The following is a 27,988-nucleotide window of genomic DNA, read 5'->3' as shown; positions in this document are numbered from 1 at the left end:
CGTATATATGTTGTTGATACGTTAGTCACAGTCGATCTGTCACGATGTCTGCTGCCCTGTTCTCTTCTCTGCGTTGTTTTCGGTTGCAATGCTGCGTGTGTGTTTGTCTTTTGTGTTTATCCACACCCTTGTGTTCATGATGGCCTCACTAAGTGTGACCCTCGTCTTTACCTGTTCACCTCACCCACAGCTCATCAAGGCTATGCTTTAAAGAACTCCGAATCCTTACATGCACATCTGATACATGTGTACACACCTTGGATTAAAGCCTTGTATTCCTAATAGTATATCTCTTGCATTCCCAGTTGCATTCCCAGTTTTGACCTTGTTTATGCTCGTCCCGTCACGGATTCTTGTCTCTATAGTCTTGCTCTGATTGCTGCCTCCAAACTGCTCTGATTCCTTCATGACAATGTTACAGGTACTCTGTGGAGAACAGATGAATCCTCTACAACACTCAAAATAAAGCATTAACCAAAAATTATGAATATAATAACTTAGGAAAAAATATGCGTTATTGGTAAAAACGCTTTTGTTAAGGGAAGCAATTTTATTATATTTCTGGGGGTTACTACAGTACTGGTGAATTATTACAATATTGGCTTCTACAAGGTGAACTGCGCTATGAGCTGGGAACTGCTAACCACATTAGCAGAACATGCTGGTTGAGGTTTGCTGAAGGCAGAGCTGCAGTTCTGTCAGCTGCTTCCTTACCGCGATTCCTGAATTTGTAGGCGTGTTCATTTCAACTGCACATCGCCTGCTAACGGGCTGAGTCACTCTGGCGGTAGCTGCTATCTGAGGAGAAGGCCGGAGCCTGGATGTGTTGCTGATAGCATCGTCTGCAGGTGAAGCAGCACGGAGCCCAAGACTCCAGTCATATTGCCACCAGAAGAAACGAAGTATGCATGTGGTCATATTTGACGTGGGATTTTCATTACAGTTCTCCTGCGTTTGGGGTCTTCCTTTTGCCCACGTGAACTTCTTTCACACAGATCACCTCTCCTTTTCTGCACTCCTGAAGACTACGGTTTCTTGATTTTTGGGTACCTTTGCTCCTCCTCAACATGCCGTTGTGTGGGAAACCCACCGGGTTAGAGTAGCTACAAAGGGACGTCATGTCATGGCTGGATGAGACCCACACCCACACGTTGCCACTGGTTTTAAACGGCCCGTGTGGGCTCCGTGCCATGGCCCTGAACGGCTGACCCTCGTCGTCACAGGGGCAGCTGGGCCGTCGTCTGTAAGCTCTGAGGTGGGTTCTGGATCTGTCCCCAACCCGGACTCCTGCTGAGCTCCCAGCTGTCCGCTGGCTCTGTTCCACTCCCTCGCTCACGGTGCTCTGTGCTCGTGGCTGGGGAGTGTGTGTGTGTGTGGGGGAGTGTGTGTGTGTGGGGGAGTGTGTGTGTGTGTGGGGGGGAGTGTGTGTGTGTGTGTGGGGGGGAGTGTGTGTGTGTGTGGGGGGGGGAGTGTGTGTGTGTGTGGGGGGGGGAGTGTGTGTGGGGGGGAGTGTGTGTGTGGGGGGGAGTGTGTGTGGGGGGGAGTGTGTGTGTGTGTGTGTGTGGGGGTGGGAGTGTGTGTGTGTCTGTGTGGGAGTGTATGTGTGTGGGGGAGTGTGTGGGAGTGTGTGTGTGTTGGGGGAGTGTGTGTGGGTGTGTGTGTGTGTGGGGGAGTGTGTGTGTGTGTGTGGGGGAGTGTGTGTGTGTGTGTGGGGGAGTGTGTGTGTGTGTGTGGGGGAGTGTGTGTGTGTGGGGGAGTGTGTGTGTGTGGGGGTGTGAGTGTGTGTGTGTGTGTGTGTGTGGGGGTGGGAGTGTGTGTGTGGGGGTGGGAGTGTGTGTGTGTGGGGGGTGGGAGTGTGTGTGTGTGGGGGAGTGTGTGTGTGTGTGTGTGGGGGAGTGTGTGTCTGTGGGGGAGTGTGTGTGTGTGTTGGGGGAGTGTGTGTGTGGGGGTATGAGTGTGTGTGTGTGGGGGAGTGTGTGTGTGTGGGGGAGTGTGTGTGTGTGTGTGTGGGGGAGTGTGTGTGTGTGGGGGAGTGTGTGTGTGTGTGTTGGGGGAGTGTGTGTGTGGGGGTATGAGTGTGTGTGTGTGGGGGAGTGTGTGTGTGGGGGAGTGTGTGTGTGTGTGGGGGAGTGTGTGTGTGTGGGGGAGTGTGTGTTGGGGGTGTGAGTGTGTGTGTGTGTGTGTGTGTTGGGGGAGTGTGTGTGTGTGTGTGTGTGTGTGTGTGTGTGTGGGGTCTTACTCTTGCTGCCTCTCTACCTGGCCACAGCCTTCTCCTCTCCTTCATTTCTCCTGCTTGGCACTCATGATTATACCCAGTGTGATGGAGCCATGTCTACTCTAAATGCCAATGAATATTTTAAATATTTACAATTTAATATTCAATATTTTAAAAATATCAGTTGTATTGGTGGGGTGTGTGTGTGTGTGTGTGTGTGTGTGTGTGTGTGTGTGTGTGAGAGAGAGAACCCTCAGGGGGTTCCTTACATTTAATGACTCCTGGCAGGAGATCACACAGTCCCAGAAAGCTTGTCTAGGCTCTGAAACCTTCTCCCATCTCCTGCAGTTTTCTGGAGTTGGCCGCTGGCTTCTACCTTCCCCTTTATGTTCAGCTCTGGTCTGGCTGTAAACGAGCGGCACAGAAAAGGACAGACAGAGAGAGAGAGAGAGAATTAGACTGCTCCGTCTGTCCTCGTTGTGACTTCCTTTTCAGCCAGACGTTTACTGATCTGCCTCGGATGTCCCTTCTGTACGTCTCGTTTCCACCCCCCTAAACGAGAGCGAAGGGCCGCACACGCCAGTGTGCTGTAGCACGAAAACTCTGAAGTGTGCCCGTGCACGCATACCAACACGCACTCCTTCTCCACCATGGTCAGCTTGGCTAAGCTGTTTTGCAGTGGTCCCAGGAGAAAAGACTGGCTCTGAGCTGAGACACTCATCGGAAAGATGAGGTGTGTGTGTGTGTGTGTGTGTGTGTGTGTGTGTGTAAGGTCTGGCTGTATTGACTATATCTGACTATATTGATAGGTTGGAAGCAAGGCAGAGCCTCTCTGAGCATATAATCAAGCTGTATGTACAGAAATATGACAGACTAACACAGGGGATAAGGAGTAGGGTGAAGAAAAAAGACAAATACATTTAACAGTGCTCCCAGTTCTCCTCCAGCATTTTTCCATTTTTCACAAATACATTTAACAGTGCTCCCAGTTCTCCTACAGCATTTTTCCATTTTTCAGAAGTGACATGTGTGTGCGTGTGTCATTCCCATGGGTCCTCCTTTATCTCTGCATACTTAACCCTAGATGGAAGTTGACTCTTCCTGCTGCTCCGCACGCCTCTCTGACTGCAGCAATGCAGAGGGAATTATTCCAGCTTAATGCACTTAGGAGAGCACGGACGAACCCGTTTTAACACAGACATCACACACAGCTGCACTGCATAGTCCTCAAAAGTCCTAGCCTTGTTTTTAACTGTGCTGTGAGTGGTCTAAACGATCACAGGCCTGTCACACGAGTATGTAATCACACGTACATAATTTTAGTTAAAACCAAGCAGGCTGGTCTCTAACTACAGGCTCACTAATATGGCTTAATACTGTATATCTGCGGTGCAGTATGTAGCTGCATAAGTGAAGTAGAATATTTTGCTGTGGTTCAGTTCTGTGTCCTGTAAACCCAGGACACAGATGCAGGTTGCCATCCTTTAGCGAGCACTGCTACTCTCCAGTACAGAGAGAACATGCAAGGCTTGAGTGCCGTCCTGAACACACCCAGAAGGTTTGGCCTTTAGAGCCGATATGGTTTCCTTTTGGCCTTTACTTGGAGGGTGTGTGCCATAGCTGTGAAATAGTTCAGTTCACGTGGGTTCAACGCCACACTGTGTTTATACCCCACGTGACCCATGTGAACTGTGCTGTGTTTATACTCCACACGACCCACGTGAAATGTGCTGTGTTTATACTCCACGTGAACTGTGCTGTGTTTATACTCCACATGACCCACGTGAACTGTGCTGTGTTTATACTCCACATGACCCACGTGAACTGTGCTGTGTTTATACTCCACATGACCCATGTTATGAAGTGAAGTACTAAACTCTGAGGTGCATCCTGGATGCCATAATGATGCCACCTCTGGCCTTCCAGTAGTTCTATGATGATTTCTCAGAAGTATTAAATATTGCAAGCCACACCTCCCTCTCTCTCTCTCTCTCTCTCTCTCTCTCTCCTTCCCCTTCTTCTCTTTCATGCAAATGTGATGTTCACCCCCCCACACACACACGTAAAGCAGGGCAGGACCATGGCCACAGCGGGAGGAGCACAGTGTGTGTTCATCTGTCAGAGAGGATAAGAGTGATCATTCAGGAGCTGGACGTGTGCCTTCGGCCTGTCCTCTCTATGCACTGAGCCAGCTGCTCATCGTCCAGCCCTTACTGTGATTGTGTGTGTTTCTACATTTTGAAGACAAAAATGTCCTGGCTATGGATGAAAAAATATTAGACAACAACCTATCAGCACCAGCAGAATGGCCCTGTGAAGCTAAAGGGATTTTTAATAAATCTACATGAAATTTTTCATTTGGTTGCTGACGTTAAGGTTAGATCTAGATTTAGATATGATTCAATGCGATAGTAAGCTATAAAAATACTCTGTGTGTGTGTGGTGAATGATCTGTGCTTGACAAATGGCTACATTTAAAGAGATTGCTGTACAATTTCCACTACACAATAGAGACAATATCCAAATCACGCAAAGAGGCCAGCAAAGTGTCTTAAAGGGCCCTATCATGGAAAACTGAATTTCCCCTGCTTAATTGAAATAAAGAATCTTGATGTATGTAAATATTGCTAAAACAATGTGTGTTCAACTGTGTTCACTCACCCTGTCTATACGATACATGTATGGAATGTAAGCTATAAAAATGGGCCATGTTGAACGGAGCTCATTTATTTTCTTTCTGACTTATAGGTGTGGAAATAGAAACAACCTGTTTAGGGAATAAATAGAGGTCAGAAAATGGCCGTTTAAAATGAATTCCGGCTGTTTTTGGAACATAAAGCCACATAAATGTTGTAAGTGGACACAAGGTCCATACTGGCACGTCTGTCCGCTCAGCAGCTGTGTTGGCAAAGCCTCCCAGTAGATATCTCAGCTCGTACGAGACCAGTCCTGCAACGGGAAGAGACGTATCTAATCAAAAGTGGTTGCTGTAGTATTGTTTCAAATGCATATTTTACCTCACTGAAAAAAAAAAGTTATAAAACTCCTGGTCTCTTTTGCTCTCGTAAGCATTACAAGCTTTGATGTCTTAGCCTGTGGCAAGTCTCCTCGTATTATAATGTCTCTGGTGGACACCAAAGACAACATGTAAAAGGAAAGAAAAACGTGGAAGACTGGTCCTTTGAGAGCCCCACCTCCTGAGAGAGGCTCTGTCCCGGCTCTGCCCTCTAGTAAGACGTGCCCCCAACAGGAGAGCAGCTTGTTGGGGGGTGGAGCTGAGGGTCATTGTAGCGACAGCGTTGCCACCGTGAGGCCACTGGCCGGGAGCCCCGTGGCAGCGCTGGATCGGGGCACAGCAGGGTGAGAATCGCGCACAGCTGTCCGGCGGGACGGACACCAGCCTGATACAGGCTTTCATCACAGCTATAGGAATCTGTTTAAACAGCACATTACAGGCTACTCTGCACCCACAGCCATTGATCTAGTCTGAACTTGGTGAGGGGATGAGCTTTAAATAAGGGGAAGAGTTGGAGGAGAGCATTAATCATAGGGCAAGTGTCTGTCTTTAATACCCTATCAATATCCAATCAGCAGACAGGTCGGATAGATGATCTCTTGCAGCCTTTTAAAACTCTGGGATTGGCTTGAAATATCCTGCTTGTTTTGTTTTTGTTTTAATGCATTCTGAATGCATTAGGCTTTAGTTCGTCAAACGTAGCGCACATCTTACAGTTCGTGCTCTCAAAAGGGTTAATTTCGTGGCCAGCACCTTGGAATGTTTTGGTGAAAGTTTTCACCAACATTATAAAAGAAAGAGCCCGTTTTTCATGAGTTCACATTCATGCTGCATACTCAGGTCTGATGCGCTTTATGCCGGTTAAATCAGCGCAGTAATCACCAGGTCGGATGATTTCTCCTCCATGGCTGCACTTTCAAAGCAGTCTTTCTTTTCCACTTTATAGGACGTCCTTGATCTGAAATGGCCACCATGGCCACATCTTAACGTACTGACCACCAAACTGTCCATTAACCCGTCACTCCTAATTTTCAAAAATTGCGTTCAAAATGGTCGCCTGTGAGAAAACAGAGTAATTTGTGTTTTGGCAAACCTGCTGTGTATTGTCAGACATATCATGAAGGGCTTTCCTCAACTCTGATAAAAGATGAAACTCGTCATCTTATAGGCTGCATGTTTCTCTAGCGCCGATACAGATGGTGATTTTTCACAAAGGCATTTTGAGAATTGTCATGATGCTTGCTTAATTTCATTGTCAGCGTTGGATTGCAAGGGATACATTCTGTTTCGTTGGCTGTTTTGATGGCTGGTAATTGCTTTGAGTAATGAAAATTTGGTAAAATTTGCTAAATTATTTCAGAAAAACTAATTACAAAACAGCTCAAACACATTGATGATGCGTTTAGATGATGTGTTTACAGTGTGTATGCATGTGTGTGCGTAAGGTTGGGCAGGCAGGCAGACGGGTGGGTGCGTGTGTGTGTGTGTGTGTGTGTGTGTACACATACGCATGGCTGTAACCCTATAGGCGAGTGTGTGTAGACATTATACGTTGCCTTAATCAGATTTTTAAAGCCGCTTCTGAAACAGCACTTCAGTGCTTTAGTTGAAAGTAAGTTTAATGATTTTCACAATGGGTCTGTTTTTTTGTTAGTTTTTTTCTTCTTCAAGTGTTTCCAAGTCATGGCTCTGATTTCCCACGGCTGACAGTTCTGCTGAACAGCGGTGTTCTTCCCTACCACTTTGACTAATCATGACTAATCCAATGCGTTGTCTCTGCGCCGCTGACGTTACCCTGACATTGAGGTCAAAGGCAAAACATGCGCTCGCTCATTCGCTGAACGAGTCCAGCCAATGGTTCTTTCGATCTGTGTGCGCCGTGTAACAGTCCATATTTAGTCCGCTTCACAGTTCACTAAAAGCTTTCACTTTTTTGTTTGTTTGAGTGAGTCCGTGCAGGGGCCGCCCTGTGTAAACAGCAGCTTGCGAGCACAAACATGGCTATCTTTGTTCACCTCATCGCTTTGCATCTGTGAGGGGCGGTGGTGCACGGCCTCCGCCCGCTCTGCGGGAGCAGGGGTGGTGGCGGAGGTGGAACTATGGGAAGGACAGTGGAGCGCTGTGCTAATAGGACCCATGTGGTACGCCTCAGACTGAACACACACATTGCCTTACAATACTTCAGATTCTGGAAGTTGGTGTCAATAAGCATGAAATGTATTGTGGAAAAAGTGCATAAGTTGTGGTCCAGTGAGTGTGGGTGTCTTGCAAAACTGAAGTGGTGTGGTACTGAGGTCTGTGGTGCGATACAGTAGTCTATAGTATGCCAGGGTTACTCTGGTTTATGTACAGTAGAATTTTGTGCAGTGAATGGCCTAACCAGATCTATACAGTGTGGGTGTGGGTGTGGGTGTATGCTCTAAGGTTGCATAACAAGGCTACAGATACTATATATTATCATGTTCTGCAATTGCAATATGCTATGCAATGTATTAAAACACACTACTGGGGCCTTGGCCTGTCATGGTTAAAGATTGCCTGCATCATTTTGACTGAAATTATTTACTCTTGTTGGAGTGCATAAATATCTTGATTCTTTAAAACACCCACAGAATGTCTAAGGTTGATCAGAATGCTTTCAGCATATGTTTTAAAAGATCTTATTTGTTAGGGCACTTGTTTCTATAGTGCAGGCAATCAGTATTGCGAAGGCCAGTATTGCGATAATGATACACAAGCGATACACACACCCGTGCAGTAGGGATAATGTATATGTTCATATCTGTCTTTGAGCTACATCTATATCCCGTTGACTGAAGTGAAATAGCGTCATCGCTACATTTAAGCGAACGATTGTGTGGCTCTGCCTGCACTCTAGCACCATGGCGTGTCCCCTAGCCGCTCATCCGTCACTCTCCACCTCTCCTCTCCTCTCCTCTCCAGCTCCTCAACAGCCTCCTCACATGAGCAGCTGTGTCTCCTGGGAACGAATGGTGTGTGTTTCCAAGCCTGGATGATGCTCTTCTCCACAGGCCTGGGGATTAAGGGAGCTCACTGGGTGGGGCAGTACTGACTCATCTCATCGTTTTTTGGATCGTAGTCTAGCGCTCTGCTTCTGTCATGCCATCTACTCAAGAAAAGTTCAATAATAAACAGTCTGTAATTTTCTTTCCCTACATCTCTCTCTCTCTCTCTCTCTCTCTCCCCCCAGATCTGAAGAGGGAGGCCAGCATATGTCACATGCTCAAGCACCCCCACATTGTGGAGTTGCTGGAGACCTACAGTTCTGATGGGATGCTCTACATGGTCTTTGAGTTGTAAGTGACCTGTTTCAAAGCCCTTCTACTCTGCTTCACACTTTCTGTGGGGCTTTGTTCACAGCGCTTGGTCCTCGTGGGATATGTTAATCCGCGCAAAATCAGAGCCGCACCAGTGACGCCCATTAGGCAAGAATACACTGTGCGCACATGGAGATTTGGCCCCTACTTCTCGCTTTCACATTTCTGGGCCGAATAGGCAGATTTGTTTAAACCATGTGGGTGGGTGGGTGTAAGTCAGTGGTGAGTTAGTAAGACGGAGAGCTTTCGGGGAAGTGACTTTCATATGTCTGATGAACAGGCTAATTCACTCATGCACAGCTCAACCACAGGCGGGCCCCAATTTGCCTTTTATGCAATTTGCTGTTTAGTTGAGCGAGTTCTAATAATTGATGTGACATTTTAAAACAGGATTTCTCCCCCCTCACAGAAACGTAACAGTAAGGCCAGACTTCAGGCCTGTTAACAGCTGACGTCAGGGCATTCGTCTTGAATCGTTTTAATTGGCTTGTGTTGATTTGCATTAATTGCTCACTCTCCACGGCACACCTTTTTTTCACTCAGCCATTCTTTCCCCTTGTTTGACTACTGATACAGTGGTCATGGTAACAACAATATCTGCCTGCTCGTGACCTGTTTTGATAAACCACGAATAAATACGCTTCGTGGGAATATTAATCATTCGGTCCCACTGCCCTCTTCGTTTCCAGAAAGGCGTCGTGTTTTCCGTTTAGTTTGGGCCCTGTCCAGCAGCGTCTCTATGCGCGCTGCAGATGGTTAGCGAAAGACCCGCTCGCGCTTCCCGAGGCTAAATTTAGTCCACTTAGCGCACCGTTACCGGGCCGGCACGCGCTGGGAGAGCGAGCACGGGCGTGCGGAGAACAGCGGCCGTTAATAACGAGTCTTCCCTATCTCGCGGGTCGTCTGCCCGCGCGCGCCGCCCTACCCTTCGTTCGTCGTCGTTGTCATCGTCATCACCACCACGCGTCCCACCGGCAGCCGGCTGGGAGCAGGCAGGTGGAGGGCGAAGGGTCACGAGAACCAGGCAGGATTAAAGGGAAAATCAGAGGAGCGCGCTTGGGAACCCCTGCTCAACCTGGCCGGACTCAGGCATGCCATCTAGAGGCAAAGCCTGGCCAGTGGTGGATTTGCGCACAATTCCTCAGCAAAAGGAGTATTTGGGAAAGCTTTCGTGTTTAGTTCGCCGCGTCCCCCGGAGCCCCAACCTTACCCCTGGCATGGCTAGCTTTTTAATGCATGGCAGTTACACGGCCAGCTAACATTCCGTTTGCTAGATCTGGAGAGCATGTTAAAGTCACTGTAGCTATTACAATTCCAGCCTCTTTTAATTGGACGCTTGGATGTTTTGCATAGACAGCAGAGAAATTGCATATTAAGGGAACTGATTATTTCTGTGTATCCTTAAATTTTGCAGACTGGTGAGTGGGGGGGTCTAAAGCAGGGGTTTGGGGGGCTGTGTGCACCTCTGACTGGCGTTTACATGGACCTGTCTGGGCCACACCCGCAGGCCTCGGGGGAATTGCATGCAACCAGGAAGATGCAGGCCGTTCAAAATTGGAGAGCTTTATTAATACGTCGGATGCCTGAGAGTGCAAAAGCACTTTACATATGAGACTTTGTTGATGCATTCCAAAATATTTTCAGCACTCCTGATTATTAAAAATACTTCAGCACTCCTGATTATATCGGTGCAACTAAGGTGAGCACGTAGACTGAGATGAGATGAGATCTTCACTGTCACTGTACAAGTACAATGAGAGGCGGTTTGGAGCAAGCCTGTGGATGCCTAACTAGGGGAAAGCTACAAAAGTATACAATACAAACACACTTATGGACTATAAGATATAAAAATAATGTAGCTAAGTAAATGCACGCAGAATGAAAAGGAGATATTACACAGGGCACGTTATTGCACTTGAAGGGCTGTTGTAATGAAGAAATTAAATGATTGCATTGGAGGTTATCTGTGGAAAAGGGAACCGTCACAGTGTTGAGATTAATGCAACTGAGAGTGGGTTAGATAATAGGAAATACAATACAGTCAGTAACGTTGTAAGCGTGCGGCACATAGGTCAGTATATAATAAATATAAACCAAAAATAAACCAAACGTGAACTTGTATGTGTAGGTGTGGTCATGTGGCTGAGGTTCTGTGCAGTTATAATTGTGGTGCACTTATGTAAACTAAGGTTAGCGTGTGAGACTGAATTGCACTCTGTTAGCACACTGAGTCAGTCTCAGCACCTCCAAGAGTATCAGTGAATTTCTTGCAGTTCCTGTTTTTCATCCATTATGCTCAGTATTGGAATTCCCACATGCCTGCCCTCCTCCTTCCTGTTTGGGAAGTGCTTCGGCATTTTTTTGGAGCGAGGCCGTCTTTATTAATCCAAGTATAGAGCTTCCTGCCGTAGCTTGCCAGCCGCGGCAGCTCACTTGCAGCGGGATGGGAGCGCGGCACCAAGTCTTATCTGGAGAGCCGCAGCTGCGCGTTTCTGTGGAGTGTCTGCTCTGGAGAGCAGAGCTGAGGAAGTTTGCCTGTTAGACATCCTGAGTTGGCAAAATCCATTTCCGTGACACCCCCCACCCGCGTGAATGGGGGAAAAAAAAACTAATAAATGAATAAACAAATGAAAAATTAATAAAATAGTAGTAGACTAGTAATTATACATTTAGGAAAACAGGGGCACTCAATTTTGATATCCTTGCGAGAGGCTGTACATGTTTTGATAAATTTGTCCTTTTCCCTCAGTATGGATGGAGCAGACCTCTGTTTTGAGATCGTCAAGAGGGCAGATGCTGGCTTTGTCTACAGCGAGGCCGTAGCCAGGTGAGCAGGTTCATACCGTCAGCGCAAGCCAAACCACTGCCAGTAAAATTTAAGAAGAGTGGTTCTTGTTTTTGTTGGGAAGGTTTGTGTTGTAGCATTCTTCTGGGAAACGTTGCTTTCAGTTTGAGACTATGAGAGTATTGATTTATGTGGCGTTATACTTCCTGATATTGCTCACACACCTTTCCGACAGATGCACTTCCCCAGAATCCCTGCACGTTATACTGTGTACTGTGGTACAATTGAAAGTATTTGATCTCACCCAGACACACCTCTAGAGTATCCAGCGTGCTCCTGTAGGCCAGCTTGTAGGATTGTCATACCTTGTGTGTCATTTCTCAAGAGTTCTTTAATACATTTGTTCTGATACTGTCACCTGCAGCCAAGTACACACTGAGCCACTCAGCAAACCCTCCTCAGGGTGGTTATAACTCATAACACTTATGAACACACACATAACTCATGACACTTATGAGCCTACACAACTCATAACATTTTTGAACACACACATAACTCATGACACTTATGAGCACACACATAACTCATAACACTTATGAACACACATATCTCATACTTTGATTAAATTTAAAAAGGCCTTTATGACTGTGTTGATCATGTGATTGCATTTAGATTATTCCTAAATCGATTGGTAATGTCATTTGAGTAACAAGTAACCAGCGTGCTGGTCTGGAGAGCTCTGGACTGAATTTGAATTCCACAGCCCCACACATCTTGCGTTATGGAGCTGAGATTGACTCACAGTGACCTCTCAGGGACAGACAGAGAGACATCAGTGAAAAATGTACACGGATCCCCCGAGCCAGACGGACGGGTGTTGCTGTGTCGCCGTGCTGGTGGTATGGCACACGCGTATGGGGCCGTTACGCTCGGGGGGGGGACTCTTCCTCACGACACCCAATGTAGTTCTTTTCCCCTTTATCTAGTCACTACATGAGACAAATCCTTGAAGCGCTGCGGTATTGCCACGACAACAACGTCATTCATCGAGACGTGAAGGTAGGCTCAGTGTTGATTTGTTTCTTTTTGTTTCGTGGGCCCTGTAGATGCTTCCAGCCACACTGCGATGTTGTGTCTAAATTGCTTACTTGAGAACATGCTCTTTCATCTTGTGCATCTGGATTCCAAGCTTGATGAAGTTTCAGTATGTGTATCGCTGTGTATTTATTTATTTATATTTGGGGTGGGGGCGGCCGGGGGGGGTGGGATGCACCCTTTCGTTCTGTGAACTACACAGTTGATTGGCAGTATCTTACTGCTGTAATGTGCATGCGGGTTTGGAGCAGAACGCAATAGGATTCTCTTTCATGGATGTATTTTTAGGATTAATGACTGTACAAATTCCACATCTTGTCTGCTGTGTGCGAGGTGAACCGAGGCACTGTTTTTGTAAAGAGGCGAAACAGGACAGAGCTTGCTGTCGTGTGGCTGCGATCTGCAAATATGTACGACAGAAACATGCACACACAGTGGAAGTGAATAACTTCTCTATTCATTAGATAAAAACAGCCTGCGATCACACTTACCATAGCATGATCTAAATAAGGTAGTGTAGTTCCTACACCAGCACCAAACATATATTTAAAAACAACTGAATTTTTCTATTGTTTTTAACAGTTGTCTTTTTTTTCTTAAACCATAGTTACTAGTTAGATGTGTCAAAATTATCACATGAATTATAATGAAGTATTTTTTTCAAAGCCTACATGTTGGAGAACCTTTTTAAACTAAAACAGGTGGACATTGTAACACTTTTTGTGCTGAATTCAAAAATGTTTTTAGAATTTTAAAAACTAGGCATGGTTTTTAAATGACAGAGCAATTAAAATTTGCGATATTTGTATATTACTTTTTCACAGCCAATGTTAATTCAAGTTAAATATGTATTAGCTTGCTTCTGTATGTCTGTGGTTTTCACCTGAAACATCCCTCTTCATTGTCCAAATGTAGGTCACCTGCATAAAGGGGATCTACGTTCCTTGGTGCCACTTTTCCATACTATATATAATATCGGATGTAATTTAAAAATAAAATAAAAAACTGATAGAGAAATTCTGAAAATATTTGGATTCAGTGTGCAAAAATACATGAGGTTGGAGGTATTTTTCTGAATGGGGTGAAGTCTTTGTTGACCACTGTTATGCTTTGCTAAACCCCGACTTATCAAAAATAATTATGGAGTTTCTGAATCAGAACCACAGTGGTGGAAGCCGGTTTTGTTGCCTCATGTTGGAGTGTGCCCCCTCGGGGCAGGGGAGCGGTCTGAGGCAGCCCGCAGTCCTGGTCTGGAGGCAGTCACTGCAAGACTGGTTAATAGATTTGACTTTCTCAATCGAGTTTCTTTTCTTCAGAAGAACAGCTCAACTTGTGCTGTTGTCCAGAAACTCAGCACAGTGAAATGGATGAAAATGTCAAGACACATTTTGTTTGAGTCACGGATTTGGAAATGATGGGTAGTCATTATGTTGGAATGCCGAGACATTTTCACCTGACACGTTTACACCTCGGACTTGCTGACTCTCGCCATTTTTCTTTCGTGTAACCCTGCACTCCTGAGAACACCTAAATTTCCCTTGAGGATGTGGGAGTTTAGAGGCTTTCGCTCCTTCCGTACAAGGCTCTTTTCCGATGGTAGCCGCTTCGGATCGAACCGAGCTGGCCTGGGCCCAGCCCTCTTGGGGACGGTTCGGTTCATGGAGTACAGCGTGTGTTTCATGTGCTACACCATCTTGTTGGCTTGGGCCCACCGGGGATGTAAAATGATCAGCCAATAAATAGTAATATTACATCGCTTTTTTAAATATAACTGCTGAATTACATTTGTAAAGCAGCCATTCAGTTGAAAATTAGATCAGGACCTTAGGTGTTTGGAAGCCTTTCACAATGTAGACTGGTGCATTAATCTTATGTCTTCATTCAGCCATTATTTCCGGTGAATGTTTTCAACTCATGACCTGGTGCTTTCACTTCTTTTCTAGGTATCAGATGGGTCATTCTGTATAGTACACCAGAGAGGAATGCAGAACTAGAAAACTAGTACCCCACACACACACACACACACACACACACACACACTGTGGCGTGAGAGCAGAGGGGAGAAAGACGAAAAGCACTTTGAGCAAGGAAACGCGCAGCTGTCCAGGCCGGCGTGTGTACACGCAGTGGTGCGAGTTGGAGATGTGGAAGCCATGCTAGCCGGATAACCCTGGAGCGTAGGCACACAGCTAACTCGCGAAGAGAACACGGCGAGTTTATCTCTACAGCATAAGCAAGTCTGGAGCTAAATTCAGATATCGGCATTAGTCATTCATTTCGTGCCACTCTTTGAATACAGAGGAGAGTCAAGCATGGTTGACTGGAGGCAGCAGGAATTTGAATGTTGTTCTGCTTGAAATAATGATATGGAGAGCAACATATCTGTGAAATTTGCATTACTGTATAAACCTGCATTACCTTTTTTTGCGCATATTCTGATTAGACTGAATAGCACACTGTTGTTATGTTCAGAAAATATCCTGTCTCTGATATTTTTAATGGACACAGGCATAAAAGAGAAGTGTGTTTGACTTCTCTCAGTTCTAATCGGTCAGAGTGCGATTGTGTTGGATTGTGTGCTAAAGCATAGAAGCCCCAGGCAGAACTTCCCTTCAAGACTGGAATTCCTATGTAAATGTGTGTGGTGTGGTAAGTGGTTGAGGTCATTAGCAGTGTTACTGGAGACAACAGGGAACTATACTGAGACAAGGAAACCAGCACTGAGGTGAGGTTATACACTGAAGAGTTTATCAGATGTTTGGCAGCTATTCCACTATGATTACAGATTCAGATCTAGTAAAGATGTGCAGAAAAGCTTTTTCAGGATTCTCTAGTTTCAGGCTGATGCAGAGAGCAACATAGCTGTTTCTGGAAAAGTCCTGACCTGGCATGAGGAGAGAAACACACCACACACACACCTGACACTAGGAGCGAAACACACCTGAGAAACACACCTGAGAAACATACCTGACACACACAGAGAAAGAGACCTGACAGAGATGTGACATGAGGAGAGAAACAGCCCAGTCGCTTCTCGTTCTCACTTCTCGATCTCACTTCTCGATCTCACTCCCTCTCTCCCACACATGCAGACTGATGTTGACTCATTCTGAAGAATGCATCGCCCTTCTCTGGTCTTCAGAATGTCTCACTGAGTCACCAAGAATGCTCCTGCAATAGAGCAAAGCCGTTTTGCACAGCTAGCTATTGCACGAGTTCCTCACAAAAGTACAGTGGTGTGAAAAGATCTTTGCCCCCTTCCTGATATCTTATTGTTTCAGATCTGCAAACAGATTTAAATATTAGACAAAGATTACACACATAAACACAAAATGCAGTTTTTAAAGAAGGTTTTTATTATTAAGGGGGAAAAAATTCCAAACTTACATGGCCCTGTGTGAAAAAGTGATTGCCCCCCCTGTTAAAACATGAATGAACTGTGGTTTATCTTTTGAGAGCTGAGTTCAGTTTCTCTAGCCACACCCAGGCCTGATTACTGCCACACCTGTTCTCAATCAAGAAATCACTTAAATAGGACCTGCCTGACAAAGTGAAGTAGACCAAAAGATCCTCAAAAGCTAGACAGCATGCTGCGATCCAAAGAAATTCAGGAACAAATGAGATGCAAAGTAAGTGAGATCTATCAGTCTGGAAAAGGTTATAAAGCCACTTCTAAGCTTTGGGACTCCAGCGAACCACAGAGAGAGCACATAACCACAAATGGGGAAAACGCGGAACAGTGGTGAACCTTCCCAGGAGTGGCCAGCGGACTAAAATTGCCCCAAAAGTGTAGCGATGACTCATCCAAGAGGTCACAAAAGACCCCACAACATCATCCAAAGAACTGCAGGCCTCACTTGCCTCAGTTAAGGTCAGAGTTCATGACTCCACCGTAAGAAAGAGACTGGGCAAAAATGGCCTGCATGGCAGAGTTCCAAGACAAAAACCACTGCGGAGCAAAAAGAACATAAAGGCTCATCTCAGTTTTGCCAGAAAACATCTTGATACCCAAGACTTTTGGGAAAATACTCTGTGGACTGACGAGACAAAAGTTGAACTTTTTGGAAGGTGCATGTCCCATTACATCTGGTGTAAAAGTAACAGCATTTCAGAAAAGGAACATCATACCAACAGTAAAATATGGTGGTGGTAGTGTGATGGTCTGGGGCTGTTTTGCTGCTTCAGGACCTGGAAGACTTGCTGTGGTAAATGGAACCATGAATTCTGCTGTCTACCAAAAAATCCTGAAGGAGAATGTCCGGCCATCTGTTCGTGACCTCAAGCTGAAGCGCACTTGGGTTCTGCAGCAGGACAATGATCCAAAACACCACCTCTGAATGGCTTAAGAAAACCAAAATGAAGACTTGAGAGGCCCAGTCAAAGTCCTGACCTGACTCCAAGTGCTGTGGCATGACCTTAAAGGCAGTTTATGCTCCAAAACCCTCCAACGTGGCCGAATTACAACAAATCTGCAAAGATGAGTGGGTCAAACTTCCTCCATAGCGCTGTAAAAGACTCATTGCCAGTTATCGCAAATGCTTAATTGCAGTTGCTGCTGCTAAGGGTAGCCCACCCAGTTATTAGGTTTAGGGATAATGTAGGTCCATGCAGGTTTAATTTAAAAACTGCATTTTGTGTTTACTTGTGTTATCTTTGTCTAATATTTAAATTTGTTTGATGATCTGAAACGTTAAGTGTGACAAACATGCCAAAAAAAAAGATATCAGGAAGGAGGCAAACACTTTTTCACACTACTGTAAGTGCCTTGAAAACCAGTGCTAACATCAGAAGGGAGGGCAAATCATTTTGGTTATGGCGCTGTGTAGTGATTTCTTCCTCATGCTCGCCGTGTTTTGCCTTCGTTCACATACACAATCAAATTGAGTTCAAACCTTCATGTACTCGCTCAGCTTAGAACCTCACAAATGCCAGCCTCAGTTCTGAAAGGAGACTGTGATATCAAATAATATCAAAGAGCCTCGTAAAACCACTGAAGTTCTTCTTCATCTGGTATACAGATTTATACACTACGAGGAGCGATAGTATCTCACAGCCTAATACCTCCTGGAGATCTCTTGGAGGAGTCTTGTGCTTGTTGAGGCCTTTCGGAGACCCTTAAAAGTTCAAAACCCTTTGATGTTAAAAGTGACAACAGTCCATTAACATGTATAATGAAGATGGATTTTCATGCTCTTACAGTTTAATAGAATCAGTGAAATGAGGCTCATTAAGCTCGTGCAGCTCCGCTCCGCGTGCTAGAAGAATCTTGGTGTCTCCCGCCGGCGCGGGTGGATGTTTACTCCCCTCGCTGCTCTGCTCGCACGGGGCTAATGGCTATTAACGGAACCATCACCCTGTGCATAGCATGACGGCAGAAGGAAACTCTACATCTGCATGTCCGTATTTACACCGTATCGCTCTAATGCCGTGCTCAGTCAGTTGGAACAGTTGGGGAAAGCACTCGGAATTACGTCGCTAATCAGGCTTTTGAAAACTGGAGAACAGAAGGGATGTGTAAGGGCAGCCACGCACCGCTGCCGCAGAAACACAGCAGTTGGATGCCATTTGGACGGCGGTTTGTCAGCTCTGTAAAGATCATCCTGAGATGTCTCTGCACATTCATTTCACACTTAGATGTTTGCTGAGGTCCAAAGGGATGATCTGGAAACTCCGTGAGAATTCAGGGTGTTCACTGTACAATTACAGTAGGAAGAGCATAAACTCGCTGTAGTTTTTATGTGAACTGTATTCGCACTGTAACCTGTCTGCCCATTTTTTCAGATCTACATGAGGACTTAAAGAGTTATGTGTGCTTTTAGCTTTTAATATGCTTGTGTCAGTATCAGTTGAACCATTAAGCTACAGTGTGTTTTTATTCTTGGTGAAATGGTGAATTAAATTAAAGCATTTGGGCTGTTACTGGTTGGGTGGTTAATGGGAAACGTGAGTGGAGCAGAGTAGGAAATTCTGCTCCTCACTCAGTGTTCTGGAATCAGTCTGCTCCAACTCTACTCCAGCTTTTCTTATTCCTGCTCCTCACTCACTCCTCACTCAGAGCACTCTGCAGTCCCTCTGCTCCAACACCACTCCTCCAATCCATGGTGTTACATAGTAGGCTGTTACTAAGGCTGTTGTTGCTAAGGTGGGCTGTTATCACTGAGGTGGGCCGGTTAATGATTGAATTAGCTATATATTTATAGATATCGTTTGTTGCCATAATAAAGTTAAGTGTGCGTTAACCCAAACTTAGCACACTAACATAAGAATCCTGCTGTGTGTTCTGACCTTTGACCCCCTGACCTTCATAGACCCATACTGCTAAAAGTGTTTCTGTATGAAGAATTACTAGCCAGTAGAAGTAAGTTAATTGGGTCTTACTGTACATTAGAAAATAGAACTTATTTTGCCAAAGCATCTTGCTTCATATAAAACCAGTTAAATGCAATGCTAAAATGAAATATTGGTAGACAAATTATATATTTTTTATATTATAAGTCATATGCAGCCTGACATTAGAACCATGGATTACAAGAATGGGCTACATTTAAATGTATCAACAATCAGATTCTTAAAATCAAAGATAGCTACAAGTTAGGTTATGGTTTCTACATAATTTAAAATATGTTAATTCTAAATAAGTTTTTTAAATGTGTGAGTTTGTTCAAGTACTTTTTTCCCATTTGGATGGCGTGAATTCAGCTCCTTGCAGATAAGTGTCTTTCTTGGATCAGGAGATGATGATGCTTCGTGAGTTCATATTGGGTGTCCACACCACCAGGCTGAGAACAGCGGGAGCAACATGGGATTCGAAGTTCCCTCTGACTTTAAATGCAGGCTAGAGGACAGGACCTGCTTCTCTGGGCATTTTCAGAGCTTTTCTTCTTCTCTCATGACTGAAGTTCCCAAGAATTCTGCTTCATTGACACTGCACTCCTCCTCATGCACGGACCATTGAAGAGAACTTTGTCTGTACTCATTTATTTCAGTCGCTCGTTTGTGAAAGCGCCTCTTGCATCATGGCACGTTGGGAAGTCCCGTTGTTGTCTACCATGCGCTATCCACATTCGCCCACGGTCCTTGACGCCTGGCTACTTTGCGTGCTGGGGGCCACCCTAAACAACCTAAGAGTGTGCTTTTTGAACGTCTTGTCCAGCAGGAAGTACATGATGGGATCCGTGCTGCAGCGTAACGTTGCCAGGCAGAGGAAGACGTTCTTAACCTCCACAGGCATGGACATGGGGTGGCACATTAACACATCCTCCGCAAACGGAGACGGAGTCCATGCCATCTTGATAAAAATTGCCTTGTATACATGGTGTGGCAGGAGACAAACCAGCAGCACAACCTGGATAACCACAATGTTGCGAAACACTCTTGAATAGACCTTCTGCCTGTCAGAGATGGATGTGCTGTTCCTGGACCTGTAAAAGTGCCTGATCACTGCCGTGTAGGCACTCAACACCAGGAGTAGACAGAGGAAAAACATGACGATCCCGGCCAAGGCGAAGGCCTGCGAGCCTGAGCCTCCAACCTCCACGGCCACGCTGTAACACACCTCCTCGCTGCCGTCCTCCACCCTGTTCATCTCCTTCATGGAGTAAATCGCCACCGAGGGAATGATCGCCATTGCCACGATGGCCCAGGTCCCCAGGCACACCCCAAGGGCAAAGGGGGTTTGGCGCAGCCTGCTCAAGATGACGTCGGGCAAGACCTTGATGCATCTACTTGGCCGGCGCCCGTGTTTGAGCTGGATGAGCGTGGCGAAGCGGCTCAGGGCCAGCCATGTGAGACTCATCATGCCCACTCCGATGTTGGTGTGGAGAACCGGGGTCAGGCCATTTATGGCCAATTGACACATGCTACTGGGTGCGGGCCAGCTGGCGCCCATGGCGTAGTAGGCTCCAAGAAACGGCATGGTGAGGCAGAGCATTAGGTTGGAGATTCCTAGGTTAATGAGGTAAATGTGAGTGGCTGTTTTGGCTGGGATTTTGGCCACGAAAATCCATAGGGAGAGGGCATTCCCAGGGAGGCCACTGAGGAACACCGTGGCATAGAGCACAGGCAGACCTAAATGGGTAGTGGTAGTCTGACACAAGCAAGAAGAAATGTTAGAGAGATTGGCCTGGGAACAGAATGCCATTGAACCACCGGTCTCCTAGAAAAAACAAAATTTTCTTTTAAATGTTGCACTTCATGCATAGATTAACAATTGTCAAATAGCGTCCATCAGTAATGAGAATGCTATCGGTCTCTGTTGGTCAGTTTGGACTAATCTTACTTAGAGATGGTATAATGGGTGCTCCTAACTGTTTTATTATTTATTTGCTTTATTATTTATTTTATTTATAACTCTTTTATATTCATGGTCTGTTCGCTGCAGAGTATTTTTATATTAACATCAAAGTAGAACCGTATTACTTAAAGCACTGATCTGAAAATCATTTGCATTGATGGTTATTTGATCATTTAATAATTGATAATTTAATGATTATCCAAAGCTAGATGTAGGAGTGGGCGAGTAAAATGTGAAATGAAACTAATAAATAAAACAACACAATTAATACTCAACCTACGTTTTGTATTAATGCGGGCTTAACCGTTGCAGATGTATAAGATGAAACAAACTCCGTGAACTCAGTGAAGTGTTCAAGGATGAGTGGTTTTTCTGCTTTTACAAAAAGGTTCTGTGAAGTTTGTTTTAGTACAGCATGTACACGTATGAGCGCGTGTGTGTGTGAAACAGAATGTGATTAAATATTATCCTCAAAAATACTTAAAAATATTCTTGTGTAAATAGCCCAAATACACAATTTAGATTTACCCAAGAGAAAAAAAAAAATAAATTATATATTTTTATATAAACACAATCTTCTTTTATATGACAGAAAATAAGCACAGAAGCGGTCTACATCCTAACGATATTCCTCCACCCGCGTGAATCCCCACTGAGGGAACATTCAGCATAGCCAAGGTTCCTAAGCACTGTTAGTGATGCATCTTGCACCTTGCAGCTCTGTAATATTGTCACATTCTCACAGAGCTGCTATGCCAGGCTATTTCCTTATTCTTTTTCATTTCTTGTGATGTAGGGCTTCTGTACTACATTTAACACTGTCTGACTGAAACAAGCTAAATGATTTATGGACCTTTTTTAAGCCAAAGGACATTACAGGTTATATGAGGTCCTACATCAGCTCTGCAAGCAAAGTGCTCTCTCGCTTCGCTTGCTCTCTCTTTCTGAGAGAGAGATATATATATAAAACTTCAGTCAAACTCAAGATGTTATGTTACCATGGCATTAGAGCTATGCAAGTCAAACCAGAGATTTTAAAAGGTTCATTAGAAGCAGTGTGACATATTATGGCACCAATTTTCCTTTGATTGATTCATTACTTGATAAGTATTTACTTACCGTGCCTGATGCGTCTGCATGTGAGCTGTTCTGAGGTTCTCTGTGTATGACGTACGCTGGTCTTTGTGGGCAGCATTTTGAAAGTGATTGAATACGTACCGTAAAGTGTATTAAAGTGACCTCCCATTTGTAAAGTGTATTAAAGTGACCTCCCACCTGTGAAGTGTACTAAAGTGACCTCCCACCTTCTGCATCAGGCAATTTAGTTTTATAAACTCTGATATATCACTCAATAGATTAAGTGTCTGCATTAATGATATTTAGATTATGTTTAGATGCACATATCAAAAGGCTAAAAGTTTCCTTCTCCATCTCTTGGTGGTTGTATTCTGATACACGCCTTCAGCATGGCGTTTTTATGCTCCAAACACACATGGCCTGCCTATTTTTGATCTCTATTACTTGCATATATGAACTGTAGATTGTTTTAGAGATTATGTAGATTGTATAAAGTTTGTTCTATGTACTTTCTCATATGTGATATGAACTATGCAGACCTGTCCTAATAGATCCTAATCCCTTTGTATGGCATAGTGTGAATTCCATTTTTGATGAAAGCCACTAAAATAAGTTTAAATTACAGTGCAATCAGCCAGTGACCTGCTGGCTATCTGTTCTGTGGTCTCCCTACAACCTCTTCTGGACACATTAGTGCATTACAAGCAACACCCACTCTCAAAACAAACAAAAAAACTAGCCACTCCATCTCGGTTAAGATACTTTACTCAGCGTAAGCACTTTAAACCTTTCATTTTTAGAGACTTAACCATGTTCTGTTATAAATAAAAAAAAAAAAAAAACGTTATATAGAGCATGAATGATATAGTGTCTTTAGAAAAGTGTCGTTAAATGAATAAAACAATCAGGAATGTGTAAAGCAGAGCAGGTTTGCTTGCAATAATTGGTTTTCCATTATTTACCAGCACTCCTATTTAGCATTTTGGGACCCGTTCCCGGTGTGCATGTGACTGATGGCGTGGATCTGCGAGCCCTCCGGTCTCGGAGGGGCCCGCACGTTGCGCTGGGCACGGCAACAGGGCAGGTGGAAGAACAGGTGCAAGGCAGGATGCAGGCAGCTGTTGAACGCCGCCACCAGGACGGTCAGCGTCTTCGCCCCGAAGCCAGCCTGTTCCTTCTCGCAGTCCCTGGGGCCCGACATCACCCTGACCGTCTGCACGTGGTAGGGCAGGAAGCAGGCAATGAAAAGCAACATGGAAGCCAGGATCTTCCTGCGCACTCGCAGCCCTCCCCCGGGGCCGAGGCCGGCACCCACCAGGCTCCGCTTTCGTACCCTCTGCAAGTGGAAGATCAGCAGGCCGTAGCTGAGCAACATCGCGGCGAGGACGCAGAAGAAGACGACCACGCCCGCGGCGTGCACGCCGTCCAGCTCCTGCTTCCTGAAGTTCGCCACCTGGTCGAAGCAGGACACGGTCTCTTTTACAGCAGAGCTCAGCTTTGCTTTATATCCCACGCTGCTGCAGACAAGTGCGATCCCAAGTATCCAGGTGACGAGGCAGACAGCCCAGAAAAACCGCGGGCGCCGGAAGGCCCGGAACAGCCTACTGGTCGGCCGCACCACCGTGGTGTAGCGGCTGATGCTAATCCACAGGAAGAAGCCCATATTACAGTAGAGGTTGATGTAGAAGCCAGAGGCCATAAAGAACTCGGCGGCGACGCAGGGCCCGGAGCCGGCATGCCAATGCAAGCTCTTTCTGTAGTAGGCCGTCCTGATGGCGAAGCTACAGCACACGATCAGGTCCGACACCATTATGTTGAGTGTGAAGATGACGGTGGCCGTCTTCTCCAGGCGACAGAGCTGTAGCATGGCCGCCACATTGGTCAGGAAGCCTAAGACTGCCACGCAGACGTAGATCCAAGGCAGGACGTTTCTGTGGTATTCTATAGGCACCAAGAGACAGCTTTCCAAAACGGAGGAGGCAAATAGTTGTTACTTATTTTGACATCGCTCAAGATGACTTATAAAATGAGCTAAAAATTTGACAGGGTTAGATTTTAAAAGCAGTAACAGATATGTAATGAAATACAAAAATGTGAAAAATGTGTGTGCAGACTGTTTGATTTTGAAAAGGCAGTATTCTGAATACATTTTGGGATAATTTTATAATGATACATAAACACAGGATTTTTTAGTTTTTAAGGATACCTGCGGTTAAAGTCACTGTTATGCCATAAGGACAATATGGATGCTAAAAGATTCTTTACTAGTTAATAACTGGGACTAGATGCCACATAGCCCTTAAGTATGGACTGAGGAAAAGTCAAAACAGTTGGGAATATCAACACTTTCCTTGGTTGTGGTGTTAATTACTAAGAAAAGAGCCCATATGGCTCAAATTACAACGTAAATATCTAGTTAGCAAAGTAAGTGATTGCAGGGTTTAATGTTTAAACGAGATCGTTAGCTACATAAGGGAAGACCTGTGAACCGGTGAAATGACTCAAGTAGCTAATAATGATACATGACTAGACAGCAGGGTTGTGTGTGTCGTCCGTCCGTCCCCCCAAGGCCTAAAAAAATGTCTTCTGTTTTAATTTGTTTTAAATGTCATGCATTTTTATGGCTAGAATACAGTACTGAATACAACAGTGTATTCAGCCATCAGGACAGATCCCACCCAACGCTGCTCTGCGGGTTGTCTCATTAGTCTTGCATGCAGTAAAATTAAGACAGTTTAACTCATGGTAGCCTTGCGGAGATTTTAATTTTGTTGCATTAAATGCATTTATTACATGCAATTAATCGAATAATAAATTTAAACGGACGGGGAGGGTGAGTAATTATTCTCATTTGTTCATTAATTCATTTGTAGATTTCTGAGATATAGTTATTCATTCTGTGATGTCGTCATCATAGCTGAACGCTCATTTGCTTCTCATGCGCCCTAAGTGTTATTTTTTGCTAATATTCTAATGTGTTTGGTAATATTCCACCAGGGTTTGGCTAAAATACATGTTCGCACAGAAAGTGCAGCCCTGGGAACCTGCGGGTTTATATTTCCCTAGTTCAAACAGTCCAACCTCTGCGCATGACGGTTTGACACCTGACAGAGATGTTCCAGAAAATGTTAACTAAGCTTTTAGTCCATGACCCTTCCTCCAGTAATGGACATGTGACAAACAAAAGCAGTGTGAGGTATAGCTACCTTCTTTTGCCTGCTGATCCACTGCAGGTTGTTGCATTACAGCTGAACTCTAACATTGTGATTTAGTTTCCTTGCTGGCTTCCTCTTGCTTTCTCAAGAAGGTGTTGAATTTTCAAGATGTATAGAGACATGGGGAGGAGCTACACTTTGAAGGGAACCAGGCAGCCGCTCCTCTGACCACATCCTGCAGACTAGGCTCTACATCTACTTTTGATGCATTGTGTATATATTTATTTGTTAGTGATCCAATTAAATTCAATATACTGGGTTTCATATAGTGATGCTTTAAATTCAAGCAGTTCAGTTTTGGATCTGTCACACAGACTGAGCCTTTTACCATGTTTTCCTTGACAGCGTATATTGCATGTCCTCAACTATTGCAATATTACACCAATAGAGGGCACCCTTTAACTGCTGGCGTCATTTATTACCCCTGGCAACTTTAAACTTTTAACATCCCAGTAAATATTTATCAGAGTAGTTTTATTTCTGAAACCATGCAGATTATTCTTTTGCATTATTTATAACCTTTGTTACTTATTCTAGCTTTCGCAACCCTGTGTTAGATGGAAATATGAATGTGGGGAAAAAAATGCGGTTATTTGAGTCGCCTGAAAGATACTGCGGATATTACATATGCACACACACACACACACACACACACACATTATATATATATATATATATATAATGCAGACACATGCTTCATTTCCCTTAAAATAAAATATATATATTAAAATATAGCATTTTGAACATATTTACTTGACAAATTAATTTGCACATGAATATGTAATGAAAGGAAGTTATAGTGTTTGTCATGAATTCTACTGGGAATATTTAAGTCTTTCTTTATTTGGGGGTCATCACTTCAATCATAGCTGTTTTCTTTCCAGAATTACCCTGAAAAAAAGAAAAATTACTTCTGATGATTTACCATAATGATGATTGGGTTTTTATGACACTCATAACTGTCTTTTAGTTCCTGCTTTATTGGGGACTGAGTGGAATACTTTGCCAGTTCAGTTCCTGTTAGGACAGTGTAGAGAATCAATAGGGATGTCATGGAGAGTTGACGTGGATAGCACCTCCTCTCCTCAAGGTGCTGGACTGACTCTCAGTGAGGGGATCATGTTGGTTTCTCCCCATCTCATTGCTGGAGCTGCTAAATCCTGCGAGAGCCTCCAGGCAGAAGGTGTCACGGAGCATCCGCACTATTACCTTGCGCACAGATCCGCACAGCAGGAAATATATGACCGGATCCAAGCAGCTGTTGAGCGCCGACAGGAGCAGGGCTATTTCGTTGCCTTTGTTCACCACTTTGACCCACTGGCAGGAGACGTCCACCATCTGTGAAAGAATGTAGAAGATCCTCACTACGTGGTAGGGGACAAAGCACAGGGTAAATAGGAAGAGGATGAAGAAGGACTTCCGGGCTGTTCTGCTGTACTTGGCTGTGTTCGGAAATTCTGGCTTGTTCAAAGAGACCTGAAACAGCCACTTTGCAATCTTTCCGTAAGATGTTATGAAGGCACCATAGACCACAAAGAAGGTGAATACCAAGGCAAGGTTGAAGTAGCCTTTCCATTTGTTGTTTATCAGTCGCCTGTAATGAAAACACTTGTTGGGCTCTGCTTGATCCTTAGCAAAGACAATTAGAGTCACCATCACCCCGATGGCTAGAACCCAGAGGAGGCAGCACGTGACCTTGCTCTGCCTGCTGCTGAGGAACCTCTGCTTTTTGGAGACCTTCTGCAGCTTAAGGTAGCGGTCGACACTGATGAGTCCCAGGAGCACGATGCTTATGTACATGTTGGTGTAGAAGGCATTACCCACAAACTTGCAGAGCACAGATGGAAAAGCCCAGTGCTCGTGGTTGACATGGTACGCCACCCTCAAGGGCAGGCAGATCACCAGTAGCAGGTCTGCCATGGCCAGGTTAACCAGGAAGATCCACACCGAGTTCTTCTTGGTGTGCAAGCGCAGGAACACCCAGAGCGCCAGGACGTTACCAACCAAGCCCAGCAGGAAAATGAGCGAGTAGGAGACGGCCAGCAGGACCCGGAGGCTGTTGTCGTCCATGCTGCAGTTGTGGTGCCTTGTGGAATTGGGCTCCAGGGCCATGACACTGCATGCAGAAGGCTTGTGAACTGGTGTTTGCAGTTACAGCTGCCAGGCTGCCAGGCGTTTGGGGAAAAAAAGCAGATTGTTATTGTCCGTGTGATTATTACGGCTAGTTTAACTAAAACCGTGTTTTGTCTTCTTCCTCTTAACAGCTGACAGGTTCACATATCTCTGAAGGGAAGGTATGTCCCAGAAACCAGTAGTGACGCCCACACTCCCAACGCATACTGTTCCACCTCAAAAACCAAAGCTGGGAATCTCTTATTGTTTTCTCAACTCTTAAATATTCCCAAGTCTTAGGTCTTTGAACCATATGCTATGACCAGTCAGAAGAGACATATTAAGAGCACAGAACTAGGTCACTGCGGCCACACTGATTATACTCTGTCTTTTGGAAAGGTCGAGGTACTCACTGTGTGAGTTCTTTGATCCAAGAAACTGTCCCAGTTACCATCCCATTGTGCTCAGGAGTGGATGAGAGGCGGTCCACCTTCACGCAGTTCTGTGCTTTCTGTGGGTTCTTCCTAAACTGGGCTCCCTTCTGCACCTCTGAATTTGTTTAAATTGTTTTTAAATAAAACCTCTTGCAGTTCCTTTTTTGGCTCTCTCAGTATGAATCCAGTTCCTCTTGTGTGTTGCTGTCAGCTTGACATGCTCATCTGTTACATGGTAAAGTGCAGAGGAAGCACTTTAAAGTCTAGAGGTGACGAAAACCAAAACCGCACCTCGGAAAAAACACCTAAAACCACAGCATGAGGTGCTGACATGCACACAAGGCTAGTTCATACACCAGCTGGACAGGTCAAAGAACATTGTGCCGAACCAAACACAACCCGAGTTTG

The 27,988-nt window shown here is 44.9% G+C and overlaps 4 protein-coding genes across 23 annotated transcripts in view; 1 reads left to right on the top strand and 3 right to left on the bottom strand.

Moving 5' to 3' along the window:
- Positions 1-27,988, top strand: part of caska (calcium/calmodulin-dependent serine protein kinase a) — a 101,442-nt gene that overhangs the window by 47,986 nt on the left and 25,468 nt on the right. For all 19 annotated transcript variants that reach the window (XM_027005229.3, XM_035522770.2, XM_081720498.1 and 16 more), the window contains exons 3-5: positions 8,443-8,548; positions 11,319-11,396; positions 12,341-12,413. In XM_027005229.3, coding sequence (XP_026861030.2) covers positions 8,443-8,548; positions 11,319-11,396; positions 12,341-12,413 — 257 coding nt within the window. The remainder of the gene's footprint in view (positions 1-8,442; positions 8,549-11,318; positions 11,397-12,340; positions 12,414-27,988) is intronic.
- On the bottom strand, positions 18,657-22,368 carry LOC113574373 (G protein-coupled receptor 82). Its single transcript, XM_027005242.3, has 2 exons — positions 21,862-22,368; positions 18,657-20,604 (listed from the first exon to the last, which is right to left on the bottom strand). Exon 2 carries the CDS (start codon positions 20,587-20,589, stop codon positions 19,504-19,506), a length of 1,086 nt encoding a protein of 361 aa, XP_026861043.1. The 5' UTR covers positions 20,590-20,604; positions 21,862-22,368; the 3' UTR covers positions 18,657-19,503.
- On the bottom strand, positions 22,589-25,458 carry gpr82 (G protein-coupled receptor 82). The gene is made up of 2 exons (XM_027005245.3): positions 25,026-25,458; positions 22,589-23,780 (listed from the first exon to the last, which is right to left on the bottom strand). The coding sequence occupies exons 1-2, from the start codon at positions 25,079-25,081 to the stop codon at positions 22,790-22,792; spliced, it is 1,047 nt and encodes a 348-aa protein (XP_026861046.2). The 5' UTR covers positions 25,082-25,458; the 3' UTR covers positions 22,589-22,789.
- On the bottom strand, positions 25,615-27,789 carry gpr34b (G protein-coupled receptor 34b). 2 transcript variants are annotated; one of them, XM_027005244.3, is made up of 3 exons: positions 27,560-27,789; positions 26,583-27,199; positions 25,615-26,372 (listed from the first exon to the last, which is right to left on the bottom strand). In XM_027005244.3, the coding sequence occupies exons 2-3, from the start codon at positions 27,144-27,146 to the stop codon at positions 26,085-26,087; spliced, it is 852 nt and encodes a 283-aa protein (XP_026861045.2). In that variant the 5' UTR covers positions 27,147-27,199; positions 27,560-27,789; the 3' UTR covers positions 25,615-26,084. The 2 variants fall into 2 exon arrangements, with proteins under 2 accessions (XP_026861045.2, XP_026861044.2); XM_027005243.3 differs by having other exon boundaries at positions 25,687-27,199; positions 27,560-27,782.

Source organism: Electrophorus electricus, chromosome 9 (genome assembly GCF_041902795.1).
Source record: "Electrophorus electricus isolate QZ-2024a chromosome 9, ASM4190279v1, whole genome shotgun sequence".
NCBI classification, from domain to species: Eukaryota; Metazoa; Chordata; class Actinopteri; order Gymnotiformes; family Gymnotidae; genus Electrophorus; species Electrophorus electricus.
This window is presented reverse-complemented; position numbering and strand designations above follow the sequence as displayed.

Coding starts and splice junctions, on each gene's coding strand:
- gpr34b (XM_027005243.3), bottom strand. CDS start 27,146: ATGGCCCTGGAGCCCAATTCCACAAGGCACCACAACTGCAGCATGGAC.
- LOC113574373 (XM_027005242.3), bottom strand. CDS start 20,589: ATGGCATTCTGTTCCCAGGCCAATCTCTCTAACATTTCTTCTTGCTTG.
- gpr82 (XM_027005245.3), bottom strand. CDS start 25,081: ATGTTAGAGTTCAGCTGTAATGCAACAACCTGCAGTGGATCAGCAGGC. Junction 23,781..25,025: donor GGATCAGCAGGCAAAAGAAG/GTAGCTATACCT, acceptor CGTTTTGGAAAG/CTGTCTCTTGGTGCCTATAG.